At 46.2% G+C, this 19,631-nt stretch overlaps 1 protein-coding gene across 1 annotated transcript in view; it reads left to right on the top strand.

Moving 5' to 3' along the window:
- LOC147726335 (uncharacterized) overlaps positions 1-18,593 on the top strand; it is a 431,136-nt gene extending 412,543 nt beyond the window's left edge. The window contains exon 4 of the mRNA XM_086962918.1: positions 18,176-18,593. Coding sequence (XP_086819044.1) covers positions 18,176-18,328 — 153 coding nt within the window. The 3' untranslated portion in view covers positions 18,329-18,593. The remainder of the gene's footprint in view (positions 1-18,175) is intronic.
- Positions 18,594-19,631: the final 1,038 nt, after the last annotated feature.

Below are 19,631 nucleotides of genomic sequence, written 5' to 3'. Positions count from 1 at the left end.
AGGACACCTTCGTTTTGTATTTAGGGACAGTTTTTAAAGCTGTCTTCATTCCCTCAGGGCGGTAGAACATTGACGGTCAAGCTACCTAGGGGTGTCCAATTCCTTTTTCGGCGTTCTACTCCTGAGCAGGCCATCAATTTGTTGGGCGTCACCCTCAAATGCTTTGATCAAGTCTGCCCCCTCCACTGTTAGATTTAGACACTTCCAAACCTGCTGTTCACTCACTGCAAGTAACGCTCTTTTGAAAGCTTTGCCTTTAATGTTAGCCAATCTGAGTCTCCTACCCTGATCGGTGGCTTTAATTGTTACCTGGCGCCATAGAGTTGACTAAAGGGGAGGCCATGATTGCTGTGCCCATGACTTTCAGGGCCCTTTTAGATCGAGTGACCACCTCCCCGCATCCCCTGGGAGTGATTCCTGCACCTGGTGGATCTGCGACTAGCACAGGCTCTCCTTCCCCCGTCCGTCACCCATCAGGTGACGGAGAGATTAAATCAGGATGCCCCTCCGTCTCTTCTGTGGTGATCTGTGACTGATTTAAATCAGCGACTGGCAAATTGATAGATTGTGTTGACAGACCCGCCCCCTGTAACGAAGGGAGTGGCATGAATTAAGGCCTTTATGTTGTTGCCAGGGGTTGGATTAGCTTGGCCTGATAGGGTCCCAACATCAGGTGATTTGCACGTAGCTAAAGTGCCCATGGAGGATCACTTGTGTTCTATGATCGTGTCCAACGAACGTCTCTTCTCTGTCAACTGAAGTTTGTGGATTAGCAGAGACTCCGCTCTCGTGAGGAAAGCATCAAGGGTCCCCGTTACCCCGCCCCCCACCACAGAGGTTATGGCCTTGTGCTTGCTCGTTCTAGGGAATAAGGGCTTATATTACACAGGGTGAAGGTAAAATAGAGTCAACAAAAACAACAAGGGTCAGTACATTGATGGCTATTGAAGTTCTATTGTGATTCTGTCCCGTGGGCCCTGGGATATCCTGGGTCCTTGGAGTCAAAAGGAGCCCTTCGACAGCCTCCTGGGGCTGGGTGATGAGATGCAGGGCAGCTGATTGATATTTTCAGACCAGTCTGCGGGGCTTCTTCCCAGTATCTTCCGGTACGACAGTAATATGGGGCTTCAACTATGGACGTAAGGGGGGTGGCCCAGACCAGCCTCTTCCGGCCCCTGACGGGTGCGGATGGGCCCGCCCTTGGCCCAGGCACGCCCGCGCGCGTCCCGCGCTGCGGGAGGGCCGCGCTTCGGTTGAGGACCTCCGGCGCTCTCCGATGCCGCGTGAAACTGGTGTCATGCAAGGCCTCCTGCGATGAGTAGTCCACACGCGGACCAACGACATCAGGAGGCTGGTGGTGCTCGGGTGGCCGTCACCCTCACAGCGGTGAGCAGAACAAGGTAAGGCCGGCAGTTAGGAGCCGGTAGGATGCTTAGTTATGGTTGTTCCCCTCACAGCAGTCACCGGCTAGATTTGCGTGTCCCGCCCTGCGGGAGGGCCGCGCTTCCTTTGAGGCCCTCCGGCACCCTCCGATGACACATGAAACTGGCATCCTGCAAGGCCCGCTGGTATGCGTAGTCCACAGGCAGACCAATGATGTCAGGAGGTTGGTGGTGCTCGGGCGGCCGTCACCCTCACGGCGGTGAGCAGAACAAGGTAAGCCCGGCAGTTAGGAGCCGGTAGGATGCTTCGTTATGGCCGTTCCCCTCACTGCAGTCACCGGCTAGATTTGCGCGTCCCGCGCTGCAGGAGGGCAGCACTCCCTTTGAGGGCCTCTGGCGCCCTCCGATGATGCTTGAAACTGGCGTCCTGTGAGGCCCCCTGGTATGCGTAGTCCACAGGCGGACCAATGATGTCAGGAGGTTGGTGGTGCCCGGGCGGCCGTTCCCCTCATGGCGGTAAGCAGAGCAAGGTAAGGCGGGCAGTTAGGAGCCGGTAGGATGCTTAGTTATGGCCGTTCCCCTCACGGCAGTCACGGGCTAGATTTGCACGTCCCGCGCTGCTGGAGGGCAGCGCTTCCTTTGAGGGCCTCCGGCGCCCTCCGATGACGCGTGAAACTGGCATCCAGCAAGGCCCCCTGGGATGCTTAGTCCACATGCGGACCAACGACGTCAGGAGGCTGGTGGTGCTCGGGCGGCCGTCACCCTCACGGCGGTGAGCAGAGCAAGGTAAGGCCGGCAGTTAGGAGCCGGTAGGATGCTTAGTTATGGCCGTTCCCCTCACAGCAGTCACGGGCTAGATTTGCACGTCCCGCGCTGCTGGAGGGCAGCGCTTCCTTTGAGGGCCACCGGCGCCCTCCGATGACGCGTGAAACTGGCATCCAGCAAGGCCCCCTGGGATGCTTAGTCCACATGCGGACCAACAACGTCAGGAGGCTGGTGGTGCTCGGGCGGCCGTCACCCTCACGGCGGTGAGCAGAGCAAGGTAAGGCCGGCAGTTAGGAGCCGGTAGGATGCTTAGTTATGGCCGTTCCCCTCACGGCAGTCACGGGCTAGATTTGCACGTCCCGCGCTGCTGGAGGGCAGCGCTTCCTTTGAGGGCCTCCGGCACCCTCCGATGACGCGTGAAACTGGCATCCAGCAAGGCCCCCTGGGATGCTTAGTCCACATGCGGACCAACAACGTCAGGAGGCTGGTGGTGCTCGGGCGGCCGTCACCCTCACGGCGGTGAGCAGAGCAAGGTAAGGCCGGCAGTTAAGAGCCGGTAGGATGCTTAGTTATGGCCGTTCCCCTCACGGCAGTCACGGGCTAAATTTGCACTTCCCGCGCTGCTGGAGGGCAGCGCTTCCTTTGAGGGCCTCCGGCGCCCTCCGATGACGCGTGAAACTGGCATCCAGCAAGGCCCCCTGGGATGCTTAGTCCACATGCGGACCAAAAACGTCAGGAGGCTGGTGGTGCTCGGGCGGCCGTCACCCTCACGGCGGTGAGCAGAGCAAGGTAAGGCCGGCAGTTAGGAGCCGGTAGGATGCTTAGTTATGGCCATTCCCCTCACGGCAGTCACGGGCTAGATTTGCACGTCCCGCGCTGCTGGAGGGCAGCGCTTCCTTTGAGGGCCTCCGGCACCCTCCGATGACGCGTGAAACTGGCATCCAGCAAGGCCCCCTGGGATGCTTAGTCCACATGCGGACCAACAACGTCAGGAGGCTGGTGGTGCTCGGGCGGCCGTCACCCTCACGGCGGTGAGCAGAGCAAGGTAAGGCCGGCAGTTAGGAGCCGGTAGGATGCTTAGTTATAGCCGTTCCCCTCACTGCAGTCACCGGCTAGATTTGCGCGTCCCGCGCTTCAGGAGGGTTGCACTTCCTTTGAGGGCCTCTGGCGCCCTCCAATGACGCTTGAAACTGGCATCCTGCAAGGCCCCCTGGGATGCGTAGTCCACACGCGAACCAATGATGTCAGGAGGTTGGTGGTGCCCGGGCGGCCATTCCCCTCACAGCGGTAAGCAGAGCAAGGTAAGGCGGGCAGTTAGGAGCATGTAGGATGCGTAGTTATGGCCATTCCCCTCACGGCAGTCACCGGCTAGATTTGCGCGTCCCGCGCTGCTGGAGGGCATCGCTTCCTTTGAGAGCATCTGGCGCCCTCCGATGACGCGTGAAACTGGCATCCTGCAAGGCCCCCTGGGATGCGTAGTCCACACGCGGACCAACGACGTCAGGAGGCTGGTGGTGCTTGGGCGGCCGTTCACCTCTCGGCTGTGAGCAGAGCAAGGTAAGGCGGGCAGTTAGGAGCTTGTAGGATGCTTAGTTATGGCCGTTCGCCTATGGCAGTCACCGGCTAGATTAGCTAGTCAATATTGTCCCAAGATAATTAACTTGTTAAAAATATGAAAAAAGGAATCCAAATACCTCCTAACATTCCGCCTTCAAACGTTTCACAGAGCGCAAACTCTGCCGCATGTGCAGCTCGGGAATGGTTTTGTTTGGAATCCAATAATTAACAGAGTAATTGTAGACACACACGTTGAATTTTGTATGGCACCTGCAAATGTTATTTCATTTTGTTTTTGTAAGCATAATTTTGTAGTGAGGTTGAGCGATCATGGAGAGTTCCTGTTTAGAGGTTCAGCCCCCTTCTTGATATTCTCATGGCAAACAAGTTGTTTGCCATGCTGCTTCTCTGTAGAACAAGTTTAGCAAGGTGCCCTCTGTTGCCAAATTGCCCTTCCCCCCTCCAGGAAGCCTTTCCTGTCTTTCGCAATCTTCAGGGTCTTCAGGGACTAGCCTCTTGTCATGCTAATTAAACTTTTGAAATGCACAATTGCGCATTTGCACGTCTACGAGCGGCCACCCTGAAGTTCTGCTGTGAATGCAGCTTTTCGGTTTCTACTCTCTCAATAGTAATCGTGCTAATAGACATTTTGGACAGTCCTGCCAAGTATCACGCATCAGACGTGACGCTAACGCATTTCAGTGTAGTGTGACGTCATCACCGCATTGAAATGCATTGTCACGCATTTATGCCACTGACCGGCACTCTGCTGACAGCGCTGAAACGACGTCTCTGACACTTGTGAGCCGTGCGCCCGGCCCTGGCCGCAGCAGACTTCACTTGCCAGGCTCAGTAACACTAAACAGTTAAAGATCGTGCCCTCACCAGTGCCATGCTACAATGTTACAATCTGCCTGGCTGCTGCCTTGAGAAAACTGGGCGGGCCTTCCCTCAGCAGTTGCGTTACAGGCAACTCCGTGGCGCCGTGGGGGGGGGGGGGGGTTGGATGTGGTCCTGGAACAGGAAGTGAGGTCGGGGAAACGGCAGGGCCAGGCCAAGGTCGAACTCAACTGGAGTTGTGCTGTGTCGTCAGTCCGACTGAGTGGCATCTGAGTCAGAGTGGCATGCGCTGCTGCCGGCTGCCTGCGCAGGAGGGCGAGGCAATAATTTATTATAATATAATTAACCTGGTGGCGTTTGACCGCGGGACGGGCACAGCATCAACCTGAGTGACTCCGGTGGTTCATTCGAGGCCTCAGAGGGAGGGCCGGCACAGAGAGAAGCAAACCAGGCATCCGGCATGTATGAGGAAATGCAGCTGCTCTTGCCGGCCGCAGGTGTGCCCTCACCAACTAAATTCAAGCAGGTAAGTTTGTGCCTAGCCCTGAAATCAGGGGCATAAATTAAAATCGGAAATAAAGTTCAAAATGTGCTTTGGCTTGCATTGCCTGAATTATTCAACGTGGGCGAAAGATAATGTCCACAGCTGAATTCAGAAAAAATGCACACCAGGTAGTGTTCTTGCCGAGAAAGGAGTGTTTCAATATCTTTATAAATGGTTAAACACCGATTTTGGAGTAATGTATTGCCTGCATAAGTAGAACTAACTGAACGTACCCTTAAAAAGTCCTGGTAATCCAGAGCACTTGATTCACGCTGTTCGTTGCACATATATCCTGTGTATCTGAAAGCCTCCAGTTTTGCGCTCTTTGTTGTTGCGCCTTGACGTGGTATGCATCTTATCTGAAAGCCTCCAGTTTTGCGCTCTTTGTTGTTGCGCCTTGACGTGGTATGCATCTCTGAACACGGGACAAATGAGAAGGAAATGTGTTGTGTGAACACTACACTAAACAGTGTCTTGCATGTAGAGCGTGTAGTGAGAACATGAGTGAGAGCTCAAGTCGAAGCCGTTACTGAAATGCCGTAGTTCTTTGCAGGTAAACACTGCCTTTAATTACAGCAGTGCAATTGCATTGAGTCTTTGTGCGCTTGACATGAGCACAAGTTTCATTACAGGAGGTCAAATTCATTTTTAAGCATTTTACATTGTTTTCGGTTTCTCTAAGTTTCAGTTTCTATATTTCTGCCCTGTGTTTATAATTGTCGGTAAGATGTATCATTTTAGGACGACGACGAGTGCCCCACTCCCTCGTTGATACCTATGTAGCATTTTAGCCTTTCATTTTGGACATTAGGTAAGGTATATTTTCATCTTTTGAGAATCTTCAGGACGCATTATGTAATGCCTCCATACGTCTCCCTTGTCTCCTTTTCTTTCTTCTTTTTTCCATTGAACTAGCAGCTACACAGAGAGGATTTACATCCCATCTCTAATTTGTTACATTCAGTGTTCTAGTAGTTTATTTGTATTGTGATGCTACCCATGGCAATTTCGCCTTCGTCTGTGAGCACTGAGTAATGCATACCCCATACTGGTGGGTAAAGGGTGTGGACCCACTGGGTAGGTCCCGTATCTTTTGTTATTCTCCTTTTAATTTTCTCACTTTCTGTTTGGTAGCCATTTAGAAGATCAGGCCTTTTTAGGTCTCACCTGGAGTTAGCAGCGCACATGCGCTGCTCTCGTCATGCAAAAGCTTCTTGGAAACAATACGGATTCCAAAGCTTTCAGAGGCGGACTTGAAGCCCGCCCAACTTTTTCATTCGCTGGCGTCATCCTCCATGCTAAACGCTGTTTCACGATTGAAAAGGAGGCTTCTTAGTCCCTCCTTGTTACCGCCCTGTCCACTTTTTGCCCTGCCCACCGGGATTGGGTCTCTCACTTGCAGTTTGTTTTCCTACCAACCCCCGGACACAGCGGCCCACATTTCTTGTTTGCTGTTGGTGCCATGGTCCCCTTGCTATATTGCTCCGAATTACACCTGTTTTAATAGTGAATGGTTTAGCACTACAAGCCCACCTCACAGGCACATGCATTTTCTATGAATATTATGGACTAAGGGAAGCAGGTTGAACCCGCAAAACGATTTGCATGACTCCCTCTATTTGTTTCATCAATGGTGTAGCCATTGAGAGCAGCGGTGTCTCGTCACCCACCCCTCCCCTGCGCCAATCAAAATGCGCTCAATATGCTGTGACAGTACGCAGTCGCTATTCAGGGGTTTCTTTTATTTCAACGTGTGAGAATGGAGCAGCACCTCGCGCGTGCCTTCCCATTCTAAAAGTGAGCACCCCGCAGGGAACCCATGTGAATCAAATCTCCGCATGCCACCCCTCCATATGGGTCTCCGTTTCGTGGCGCGCGCCCCACCTTCCACCACCTTCCCATTAACTGGCTGCAGGGTCGCCCTGGGCAGATGGAGTCGATTGGAAGCCCTTAATAAAGTCTGAGCTGGAGCTGTCTGGACCGCGGTGCCAGGCCTCGTCCACGGCCAGAGGGGCGGAGAACATTCCGTCATGCCTTCGCCGAATCCAATCGATTCTTGACGGCTCGATATTAGCGGGAGGGCCGTGCTCCCAGATGTCTCGGGTGCATATGGAACGCATTTTCTGCTAGCTGTAAATCAAGGACTGGGAAGGAGGTTGTGGTGGTTCCCGGCTTAGTTGTTTCAATTAAGGAATAAGCATTAAAAATGCAATAGGTCTCGACTTTAATTAAGTAAAACCATTTGTTTTGCTATACAATACCATTAGCAAAATAAATGGCTTTAATCTAATCAAAGACGACACTTATTGAATTTTCAATGCTTGTTCTATTATTATTACCTACGCAGACACGTACACACATCCAGAGCACTTCATAAGGTTAACTCCGCTTGGGCTTACGATCTTTCGATTCCTTTTGGACTCCCAAAGGCATGACATAATATCGACACGTCCGGGTGAATTTTAAACGTCTTCACTCGTGTGGGACTTTTAGCAGTTTGCTCTATATTACTGTGGTTTTATCTACGATTACTATAGAGAAAGAATTTAACTGACCTTAGAAGATATCTGAGGTTTGCCTGCCACTGTTTAAGTATACTCAGCACAAACAGGCCATTCCTGCCCTAATGTATATATCGACGTCAGCAGGAGGCGTTTTTTACCTCCACACTGGTGAATAGCAAGGTAATTAAGTATTTCAAAATTGCAGATGTTCATGCATATTTGCCGACATTTCTCCATGAATAGTTTATGTCGACGGGAAATTCAAGGGGTCATCTCATCTTCTAGATATATTTTGCCTGTAGATACATTATGCCATCAAACGTCTTCTCTTTGCTTGGTTTCTATACCATTCTCTAGAACCATATCAATAAATGCTGCTGATTAAATTGCCTGAGCACATAAAATAAGAACAGTATTTAGTATTGAGTTTAACTTATTTAGTATGCAACATAAGTAACTTTTGATCCCAATTCACTCAGTAACCTTTCAAGGACTCAGTTGACCGATTGAACATTCTCACCCGACCATTTCTCTGACCTTGGTATCACATCTTTTTTACAGCGCATATTATAAGCAGGCATTTCTACTTCAGTTGCTCTTTGGCCCTGCAATTTCCGTAGTCTGATTTGGAACTACCTCCCAACTTACTCTGCATGATAGGTGAACTTAACTAGCAAGTTAGCCGATCTGGCTTTACCTTATGCCAGTTCACTTTTTCATTCTAATAACTCTGTGGTCTCTATTTCATTAGTGGTTTTGGATGGCGAAACCAAAGCGTCATAAAATGTATCTTCATTCAATAACTCATTACATACTTAAGGGTAGGTATATAGAACATACACCCTTGTTTGCTTATTACTGGGTACCACGGTCCTTAACAGTGGTCATTATGTTCGGTCACCCATGGTGAATGGCTAACCGCATATGTACAGCATTAAGAAACTTTATAGCATGGAATTACCACATGCATGCAAACTTTTATATCATCTTCACAACCTTGTTTTTTTTAATTCTTTTTGCATTTTCTTTTTCTGATTTTCTTTATTTCTTTTCTTCTTTTTTGTATTCCCTTTGATATGGGTCTAATTAGAAACATACATTTATTGTATTGGCCATTAAGAACGTGTGATATGTTGCAGGTTTTCATTGCACAGCTGATGGCTTTTACCTGAAGAAGGCGGGTCAGCACGTCAAAACACGCGTAGAAAAACAAATCAGCTTCATCATGTATATATAACTTTGATAGCCACTCTATTCTTTGTGTTGTATACATTGAATTACAATCTAGAATGATGTATCATGAAATCTTTAGCTCTGTAGTTTTTTTTAATTGTACATATTACATGGTTTTAAATGTTTATATATGTGACATTTGTATGTTTTTTGTCATGTCTTTTGTGGTATTTTGTAGACAAGGAATATAAACAAATTGTTTTTGTAATGTGCGGTGCAATTATATATTTATTTAATTTTATAGCGCAGGTACTCATTATCCCATGTATAAGAATATGATGTGCGACATTATATAATTTTTTTTGCCTAATTTAATACGGTATACTGTTTTTTTCACATGATCTGATGGCCTAAATCTATGTACGTATGTATCTATGTATCTTCTTCTCTTCTTCTTCTCTTCTTCTTCTCGTTCTCTTGTTCTTTCTCTCTCATCATCTTCTACAATTCTATTCTCTCTCTCCTCTCCTCTCTTCCTCTTTGATCTCCGACTCAATAAAGCCTCGTGAATATGCTGTGTTATCTGCAAGATCCACGGGCACATCTGAATGTACAGTAACTACCATGGTCAATCCTTCTAAGGTGTGTCTGCCATAATTGTCCTTCTGACCCTACCCCTGTTCAGATGTACTTTAATCCGCACATGCAATGTATTCAAGCTGCTGTACTGAAATATTCAATAAAACTTTCTGAAATTAAATCAATGTATGTAATTTAACTATAGCATTGGCCTGGTAGGGGTTGTTCTGTCGCTTTGCCTGTGCCTCCCCTGCCCTTGGAGCCATCATTCCCACACAGAGGGGGCCCTTGGTTTATCTCACATTGTGTTTCCATCACTACCTCTCCTTCCTCGAGTTCTGCGGAAAATCAAGACAGTCTAAGTAATTCTTATCACCATGGTCTAGGCCAGGAGAGTGCGGTACCCAGTGTTTTTGGGCCTGAGCACATGCCCTCCGATCAGGGTTCCACTTCGGAAATACCTCCTTTTCTTAGCAACAGTGCAGAGTTCTACATCTGAGTCTGTACAATCTACACCTTAATACTTGGACTTGAGTGGTGGCCACTTAATATGTTTGACTTACCCGCCAGGATGCTTAATGTCATCTTTGGGGCCAGATGGCCATCCACAAAGTCGATCTGCTTTGGGAGACATTTTTTGTCTGTTTTTGCCTGCCATGGTGTTGTATTGCTTATTGTGTATGCATTCCTTTAACTATCTCGAGTCTAGAATGTCAGGTTAGTTCTTTTGTGGAGATTCTGTATGTAGTCAGTTGCGGAGCTGCTGTTAGATTGATGGTACCTTTTCCCCCTGGCACTCACCTGTTATGTTGTATGTATTTATCCTAAATAAATACTGAGGTTATCTACTACAACGACCCGACCTTGTTACTACAAGATTGGCGACGATTTAGGATGTTAGAAGATTTGAATTCTATTCCGAAAGCTGAACATTTTTTTGCTTAGTTCCTGGATATTTTGCCACATACGGAATGAAATTGAAGACCGCAGCGTGTAAACACTAAGGCAAGTAATTGGATGTATCAGTTCGGTGAAAGAAAACTCAGCGTTTTTACCTGTGTAAGCTTGCCGTTGCACCGAAGCGAGAAGCATCTTTCAAAACTGCCTAGAAGTTCTGTTGCATGCTGAGCGGTGACGTCTATCCATGACTCTTTAGACATGCGCAGGAGGTGTTGAGGAGGTCAACGTGGTGACGTAGGAACGCACCATCACGTCCTTGACCTTACTTGGCGGCCATATTGGGAGAATAAAAAAAAAGGAAGACGATGTTGTTTAAAGTATATCGAGTGGCATTCTGAAGTACAGTTTTTGCATAACAGGAACCGGAACGATCGGAAAGGATTTGGACAACAGGTGAGGCAGTTGGGAGGGGAAATTTTCGTTATTAATGGATTAAATTTATTTCATTTTTTTTTTTAAAGGAGGATAATATATAGAGAAGAAGAACATTTAAAAAAAAAACAAGAGAGAGAAAATGAATATAGAATTGGAGTTTATTGAACTTGAATGGGTGAAGGTGACAGCGCTCAAGAAGTGAATAGGAAGATGGCACAACAGAATTTTTCAATAAGCCCTCCAGAGCCTTTTTGGGCAAAAGGTACTCAACCCAGTATAAAATGGATTGAATGGAAAGAATATTTCGTGAATTATATTGAAGCTGTAGACGAAGGAAAAGAAATGAAGCCTGAACAGAAGAAGAGAATTTTGTTACACTCACTGGGACCAGTGGGTTTAAAAACATATTCTAGGATGACCAAGCGTGAAGACACAGATTTAAATGTATTTGGCAACCTGATTAAAGATATGGACAAATATTTTGCACCTAAGGTGTGTATGGGTGTCATCAGGCATAAGCTTTTTCAAAGGAAATAAACTAAAGATGAAACAGTAGATGAATGGTTGAACGATCTAAAGAATCTGGCACTTGATTGTCGTTTTGGTGGACTACATGATGAACTGATTTGTGATCAAATTGTCATGTTTAATAACAATTCAGCGCTACAAGATTAGCTGTGGGTTAATGGTGACGCACCTTTGGACGATGTTGTTGCCATAATGAGGAAATCAGAGATGTCTGGTAGATGCGCTAATGTGGTTAAAGAAACGGACAAGGAAGTATCTAAAACTACGGGGACAGTTTGTAAAGTTCAAGGACCAATGAAGAATTTTCGTCCGCAGCAACAGGGAAAATAGGTGAACCAACCTATGAGGTTTCCGAATAGGGTTGTAGAAGAAAGAAGGTGTTATAGGTGCAACAGCAAGGAACATTTGGCTTTCAGTCAATTTTGTACAGCATTGAAGAAGAAATGTGTCAATTGCTGACTCATTGGTCATTTTAGCAAGTTATGTCGTAGACGCAGCAATGTTAAATATGTTTGGGATGGAGATGTGGAAGTGGAGGTGGAGGATGAAGATGAGGAGGATTGTGTGAAGAATGTGAGAGGCAATGTGGTGATAAATATTTCTGACAACGCTATGGAAGGGAAACCCATTTGTGAAGTTTCGTTTGGTGGTGTGTGCGTAAGTGTTTATGCGGATTCGGGTTCTCCTTACACCATCGTTAACCAAGATGTCTGGAGAACAAAAGTTTGGGAGTAAGTTAGGTTAACATTTGGATAAATCTGATATCAATCCTGTTAGCTATACAGGAGAAAGAATAGGAATGTTAGGTTTTAGATGGCTCACCTTTTTATTTAAGGGGAGATTCACGATGGGGAAATTATATGTGGCCAAATTGGGGCTATCTGTTTTGGGATGGTTTGATCAAAAGAATTTAAATATAATTCTAGATCCGAACAGCAAGGAGAAGGTCCTTATTTTGTATGAAAGAAGTAAGTTGGAGGATGAGTTGTGTGTGTGTTTTCCAAAAGTGTTCTGCAAGGATTTAGGTTCTCTGAAAGGGTTTGAGCATAGAATCGTTTTGAAAGAGAATGCTCAACCTAAAATACATAAAGTAAGACACATTCTGATGTTGATTAGAGAGGAAGTTAAAAAAGAGATTGAAGGGTTGTTGAGCAAGGGTGTAATTGAAGAAATTGAAAGAAGGAGTGGATGGAAGAACAAAGTAAGGATCTTATTTTAAAGGATGTTGGTGAATATATTTGTAAAGGATGGCCAAAGAAGTGTGGTATCAAAGATGGTTTAAATGCCTTTTGGCAAGTCCGTATGGAGTTATCATGTGAAAAGGATGTATTGTTCAGAGGCCAGAGAGTGATCCCACCAGTGACCTTGAGGAAGAGAATTCTACAGTTATGTCATGAAGGTCACTTTGGGATTGTAAGGACAAAGTCTATTGTGAAAGTAATGTTTTGGTGGCCGGGTGTGGATGGAATGGTGGAGGACTTTGTAAGGAAGTGTACTATTTTTAATTCAGCAGACAAAACACTTAAGACATTAAAGCCCATGATGAGTGATGGATTGATTCCTGATTCACCTTGGGATACATTGCTGTGGACATAACTGGACCTATTGGAGAGGAAAAAGAATTTGGTTTAGTGGTCATTGATCTTTTCTCAAAGTGGCCAGTTGTAAAATTTGTGGAGAAGGTGGATACTCAATCGGTGATTAGATGTTTGGATAAGGTTTTCATTATGGAAGGGTTACCAGTGTGTATTTTGTCTGATAATGGTGTGCAGTTCACCTCCAAGATTGCAAACGAATATTTTGACAGGTGTGGAGTTAAGCATAAGACTACTGCGTTGTACAACCCGAGTGGTAATGGCACAGTGGAGAGACTTAGTAGAGTGATAAAGAGTGTTATTCAAGCTTCTATGAATAAGGGATTAGAATGGAAGATTCAAGTACAAAAAGCAGTATGGTCCTACAGAATTACTGTTCAAAGTAGTACTGGTGTGTCTCCGTTCACTATGATGAGAGGTAGATCAGCTAGAGCTAAATTCAATCCTGGATGGTTGTTGGACAGCAAAGTGAATAGTTGGTCTCCTGTGGAAGTTAAAAAGAGTCTGGTATCTGTTCACACTAAAAGTAAGGATTTTTATGATAGACATCATAACACTAAGGATGTACAGATTAAGGTTGGAGATTTAGTTAGGATTAAAGTAGCTAAGGGTGGTCCTAGTCTCAATAGACTTAGCCAAAGCATTTGATACTGTTAGTTGGGGGTACCTGTTAGAGGTGCTTCGACGGGTAGGATTGGGGCCCGTGTTTTGCAGATGGATCCAGATACTGTATCAGGCGCCTCGAGCCAGAGTTAAACTTGGGGCCGCACGCTCTGAAGATTGGGCATTGGGGAGGGGCACTCGTCAGGGGTGCCCCCTCTCACCGCATCTGTTTGCCCTGGTGGGGTACAATGTGCACACGGTTTCCTTGTATGCAGACGATGCTCTGTTTTATTTAACTTCTCCGCGGCAATCGCTGCCGGTTTTGCTACAGCTGCTGGACCGTTTTGGGTCAGCCTCGGGTCTGCGCATCAACGCAGGGAAGTCCCTGATCTTCCCCCTAGCGGGATATGATATGGACATGCATGGGGACTTACCAAACCTAGGACTGCGGTGGGAACTGGAGGCCTTCCGCTATTTAGGGATCCAGGTGGCACCGTCCGACGAGCAGTTACTGGCCCGTAATGCAGATCGGGTGGTTAAATCCCTGCAACAGTCGGTGTCCTTTTGGAACACACTGCCTCTCTTCCTAATGGGACGCCTAGCGGTGGCAAAAATGGTGATGCTGCCGAGAATGCTATATATCTTGCAAAATTCTCTGTGCCCGCTCCCTCCGTGGATATTTCACACCCTTAACACACTCCTCACATCCTTACTCTAGGCGGGCAGGCGTAGTAGAGTTGCCCTGCACACAGTTGTCCGGAGCTGGGAGGAAGGGGGGCTGGAGTGCCGAGATTTGACCTATATTACTATGCGGCCCAACTATTGCCAGCTGCCTGGTGGTTCGCAGACTCGGACAACTGGGAATTGCAACTCCTAGCGGGTAGTGCGGATGAGAGGACGGTACAGATGGCTCTGATGCACGGGAGAGGTGCAGATGGGGCACTGCCATACATAGTGCGGCACACTGTGGCAATATGGCAGCGCTTAGTGGAAAAAGTCTTACAGAGGGCCCCCTTTCACAGGGAGCTGCTGGTATGGATCCTGGCCCCAGTGGTGGCCATGGAAGAACATATGCCCTTCCGAGAGTGGAGAACAGGTGGTTGCGAGTTATTGGCTGACCTTTACCCGGATGACACGTTTCTGTCCATCGAGCGGGCAACAGAGACCTTCGGACTCAGTGGGGGCCAATACCTACACTATAGAGGCCTTCAAGAAATGGCGCGGAATACCTGGCCACAATTCCCTGAGGCACCCCCGACGTCCCATACCCTCAATATTATCCTCTCCTGTGGTAGGGGTAGGAGGCTGATAACCTTATTGTATTCGGCCATGCGGCAGGACTCCACCCCGCCGGTCCCTCCAGCCTGGGCGGCCTGGGAGACTGACCTGGGGATTGTTTTGGAACCGGAGCAGCGCAAACGCATAGGCACTCTTACCCGAAAGGTGTCGTGTAATGCAAGGTTTAAATTGACTCATTTTAACTTTATGCACCGCACATATGTGACACCGGTCACCCTGAGACGTATTTCCCCGGAAAAAGGGAAGATTGTCCTAGATGTGGTGCGGCGGAAGCGGCCTTCCTCCATTTGGCTTGGGAATGCCCGTTAGTTAAAGCTTTCTGGCAGTCAGTGGTGGAGCACATTCGTACAGTTACCGATCTCCGGATGGAGCTGACTCCCCTTCATTGTTTGTTAGCCTTGGTCCCCAAACCCAAGAAGCGTAACCTGTCATACAAAATGTTACAACTGCTTTTGGTATTGGCGAGGAGAAGGGTAGCGATTACATGGATGGGACAGAGGGCCCCGGAGGTGTCGCAGTGGCTTAGAGATGTGGGGGAATGGTCCCTAGCTGAAGAAACATTCATGCAGCGCTTGCGTAGGGATGAGAAGCTACAAGAAGACCTGCTTGCGTGGAGAATGATGCGTGTGGTGGGAGCGACCGCTGAGGATTCAGATGGCACGAGTGCGGAGTTGTTCACCCCTGAGGATACAGGGCCCGAAGTGAGGGTGGAGGGGAAGGAGAGGGAGGGCATTGATTTGGGGTAGGGCCTGGCCGGCCACGCATGTATATGTTCCATCATGGTGATGTTGTGTTTTGATCCCTGAAGGTTTTCTTTCTTATTCTCGTCAATCATTGCTGTCTTATCTGCCCCTGGGAGTGCCATAATGAGGTGAACGAACTGTATACACATTTCTTTTATTAATTGATGCCAGATTTAGGGGGGTGGGTTCTATTGGGGAGTTGGGGGGTAACCTGAATAAAATAAAAATAAAAGCGGATCAGAATATCCTGCCGTACAGATGCATTGCTATGTTCTCCATCAGTTCTGGCACGTTACCACCTACCGCCGCCCGTCCTTCGGGATGTGGGCTGATGGGCTGTGTGAAGCTTACCTGTAGACCTGCAGAATATAGTTATTACTAATGGAACTGTCGGCACAATTGTTTGTATGCTATATGAATCTGCGCCAAAAATAAAGTTTAAAAAAAAAAAAGTAGCTAAGGGTGAAAGTCGTTTTGAACCCCCTGTGAAGGTGGCAGAAATGTTGAAGAATGCTGTTCGACTTGAGGATGGTAGGGTCTGGAATCTCAAGAATGTGGCAATTAATCCCGACCAAGAGGAAAGTGAACCGCCCATGTTAACATCGGATGATTATGGGTGGATTGAAGATCATTTTGAGAATAGTCAATTACAGACTCAGTTGGCTAGTGATTGTGATGGTAGTAGACAGATTGTTCCTTCTCAATCTGATTCTGATTCCAACATCTTTTCTAGTGATAAAGGGGGAAGGGTTGGGTGTAGTGAAGATCAGCATCACATTCATACTAATGATGCTGACATTTTGCCTTTGCCTTGCAAAAGAACAAAAGTTTTGCCTGGATGGTTGAAAGGATTTGTAATGTATATTTTGCCTTTATGTTTTTTTCTTTGTGTAATTTAGTTAGGTTAAGTTTTGTTTATCTTTATATTTCTTAATGTATATACTTCTCTTTTGTTGTTATGGGGGGGATGTGTTGTATTGCTTATTGTGTATGTATTCCTTTAACTATCTCGAGTCTAGAATGGCAGGTTAGTTCTATTGTGGAGATTCTGTATGTAGTCAGTTGCTGAGCTGCTGTTAGATTGATGGTACCTTTTCCCCCTGGCGCTCATCTGTTATGTTGTATGTAGTTATCCTAAATAAATACTGAGGTTATCTACTACAACGACCCGACCTCGTTACTACACATGGTGCCTCAAGAATCGACTCTTTACAAACCAAGCTTTCCGATGTTCTTTTGTTTGTTCAGTAGTCCATAGAAGCCTTGCAGTAGCCCCATGAAAGGTATTTATCAGACCTTTCGGCCCTTCTGTGTTTACCTGACCACTTGTCTTTGTTTAAGCCATGAAGTTATTTCATCAAGTGTTTTACTTACAGCCCCTCCACCCACACAAGCTTTTTGTTATACCTCAGTGGGATCTGAACTTGGTCTAATGTGTTCCATTGCCTAGACCCAAAGAGATTCAGAAAAGGGGGTGGTGATGGACAGAGTATCTGAATTAAGCAGAACACTCATACCCAGTCAACAGATCAGGGCTTGATCTATCACCGTTTTTAGCTCACTGCACCATCCCAGCTCAGAACCTGGCTACATGCAAATGAGTCTGTCCCTGGCCCAGTGCATCATGGGAACAGGGCAGACCAAACTACCAAGCCAATTCTTTTACTGGAAAGGAAACAAGCTTCCGGGGACCGGTTTCTGGCATTACAGCCGTCTTCGGCACGGCTTGCTTGAATCCTGATGGTGCAGTGAGCAAGGGACTCATGTCTGAGCATACCCTTCCACGCTTATGGTGGACAAAACGATTCAGAAAAGGGGGTGGTCCCCGGAAGCTTGTTTCCTTCCCAGCCAAATGCGATGCAGTGTGTGCAACAAAATTCGTTTTATTTATTTTTATGTCTACTTACCTTTTAAAGTCCGTAATCCATACATTACTACCCCCCACCCTGCCCCTCCCCCTCCCCACGTCACAGCCCGGCCGGTACTCCCACTACCGCCCGCGGCTGGTTACTACCCTCCACCGTGCCCCTCCCCCTCCCCACGTCACCGGCCAGCAGGTACTCCCACTACCGGCCGCGGCTGTTCTGCAGCACTTTTTGTATGAATCCACCCCCCAGACCCTTGTTTGGGAGGTACTTCTGTGGTATCTGTTCTAAAGGTGAGGAATTTACAGTTAGAAGACACCACCAGAAGAACACATTTCTTAATATTTGTAATGCTATTTCTGGCGGATACTCTTATCTTATTACATAATCTTCATTGCCCACCCACCTCAACCTCTAAAAATGTCCCAAGTTACCAGATCGGAACACTATGTTAGACAATTTGGTGTGTGCCCCGCTTCTGAGTATGATGGAAAAGAAGATGCAAGAAAGTGACGTTAACACGCAAGTGTGGTGCTTATATACAGGTCTCCTACAGGAATTTTTATGTCCTCAGTGTTTATGATGGCCGTTGCAGGGTTCAAGGTCTATTTATATCTCAGCTAAAATCTATTTAGGCCCACCAGCATCTAAAAAGAAAGTAATATAAGACGAATGGAATCTTTCTAATGGGATTTTCTCCCACATCCCACATTCGAGACAATGTATTGGTTACAGAGCATCCGCAGTCCCAAACTAAAAACTATAGTCTCGGATACTTAATTGACAGGAATGATAATGACAAATGAAAGTTGCTTAAATTATATTAGTTTTGTTTCTTAATGTTATATTTGTCTTTTTATTAGCTTTATAGGTTGTGCAAACTTAGACATCGAGGTGAACCATCTTCTGCAACGCCAAACTACACAGATCTACAAAAAGTACAAGATCCACCAGCAACTAAACCAAAAAGGGGCATCCGATGGTCCTCTTTTTCTTATGCACCACAACGAAGATAATATTTTATTTTTCACAACAGTGCGCATAATTCCTCATGCAAAACACTGTACCAAATGACTAACTTGTTGATGTAGATTTTTTTCTATATTAATTTAAACTTATCATAGTTTAAAACTATTAAATGTTAGAACGATATGCATCTATACATACATAGGATAACTGGAATTGTTTTAGTGAACTGTCGTTTTTTGCTTGCAGTTACTTTTTTTCTACAAGATCTGGATATTAACTCTTTTGAAAAGAACATATCTCAGTTTCATTATATAACGCTACATCGGTAAGAAGGTTTTGTAATTCAATCAAATAAACCTATTTGATCTACTTAGGTATACATGGGTGTGTTCATTGGTATAGAATTCAGCTGTTATTGATTGAAGAAACAACTGCATTAAGGAAGTGTCACGGTTATGTTTGTGATATTTCAAGAATAGCATAACAGAATAAATGTATTTGGTGATTGAACTTCACGATCCAAAGTACTCATAGTTTTCACGACTGCAGTTTTTTTAATTAAATTATATTTATTGTTGTGCCCCTAGATCCTTTAGCCCCGGGTATGAAGTGTCCTTCGATTTGTAGGTGCTGGAAACAATTCCCTGGCACGTCAATACAGCTTAGAAGGTATAAGCTCAAATGAGTCTAATAGTGCATGGACCTGTCCACTCCCATGATCAAACACCAGATCTGTGAACCGAGACCTCTGGAAGATTTTCTTTAAACGCTTTCAAATATTTTGTTTGGATTGAAAACAGTCTCATAATTGTACATTTTATTATTGTGGCACCTAGATTCAGTTGTCTTATATACTTTATTTCAGAATATACAATCTGTATTGGCACTCCTTGTTTTAATGTTCAGATACCTAACCATCAAAATCTGTAGAGGGTTCCCAAAAAGTCTGCAAGAGATTTGAAGAATTCTATCAACAAGAAATAGGGTTAGTGATTTTGTTTGACAGTCTCCGTTCTCCTTTTTACAGGAAGTGCATTTTTATGTCAGTATTCTGACATATTATAGTGCTCTGCTTAACTATGAGACCCTCAGATATTTAGATTTTGGTCTACCCAAAGGCATTTGAAAGGACCAAACAAAAGATAAAAAAGTTGTAAGGTTTTTTGAGGGGATATCGTGCTGTAGGAAAAGTAGTTTTTGCGCTAGGGCTTCCTCTTTGTTGTCATCCCCATCCTTACATTTGCATGGAATTCAGAAGGCACAGACTCGGCATTCATTTCAGTTCCTTGATCTGCCACCTCAGAAAAAGCTTATCAGTGGTCCCCTTTCATTGACGAACTTTTCGCAGTG

This window comes from Lissotriton vulgaris, chromosome 3_1 (genome assembly GCF_964263255.1).
Source record: "Lissotriton vulgaris chromosome 3_1, aLisVul1.2, whole genome shotgun sequence".
NCBI classification, from domain to species: Eukaryota; Metazoa; Chordata; class Amphibia; order Caudata; family Salamandridae; genus Lissotriton; species Lissotriton vulgaris.
The sequence above is the reverse complement of the archived record's forward strand: the minus strand, read 5'-3'. Positions and strand labels throughout refer to the sequence as shown.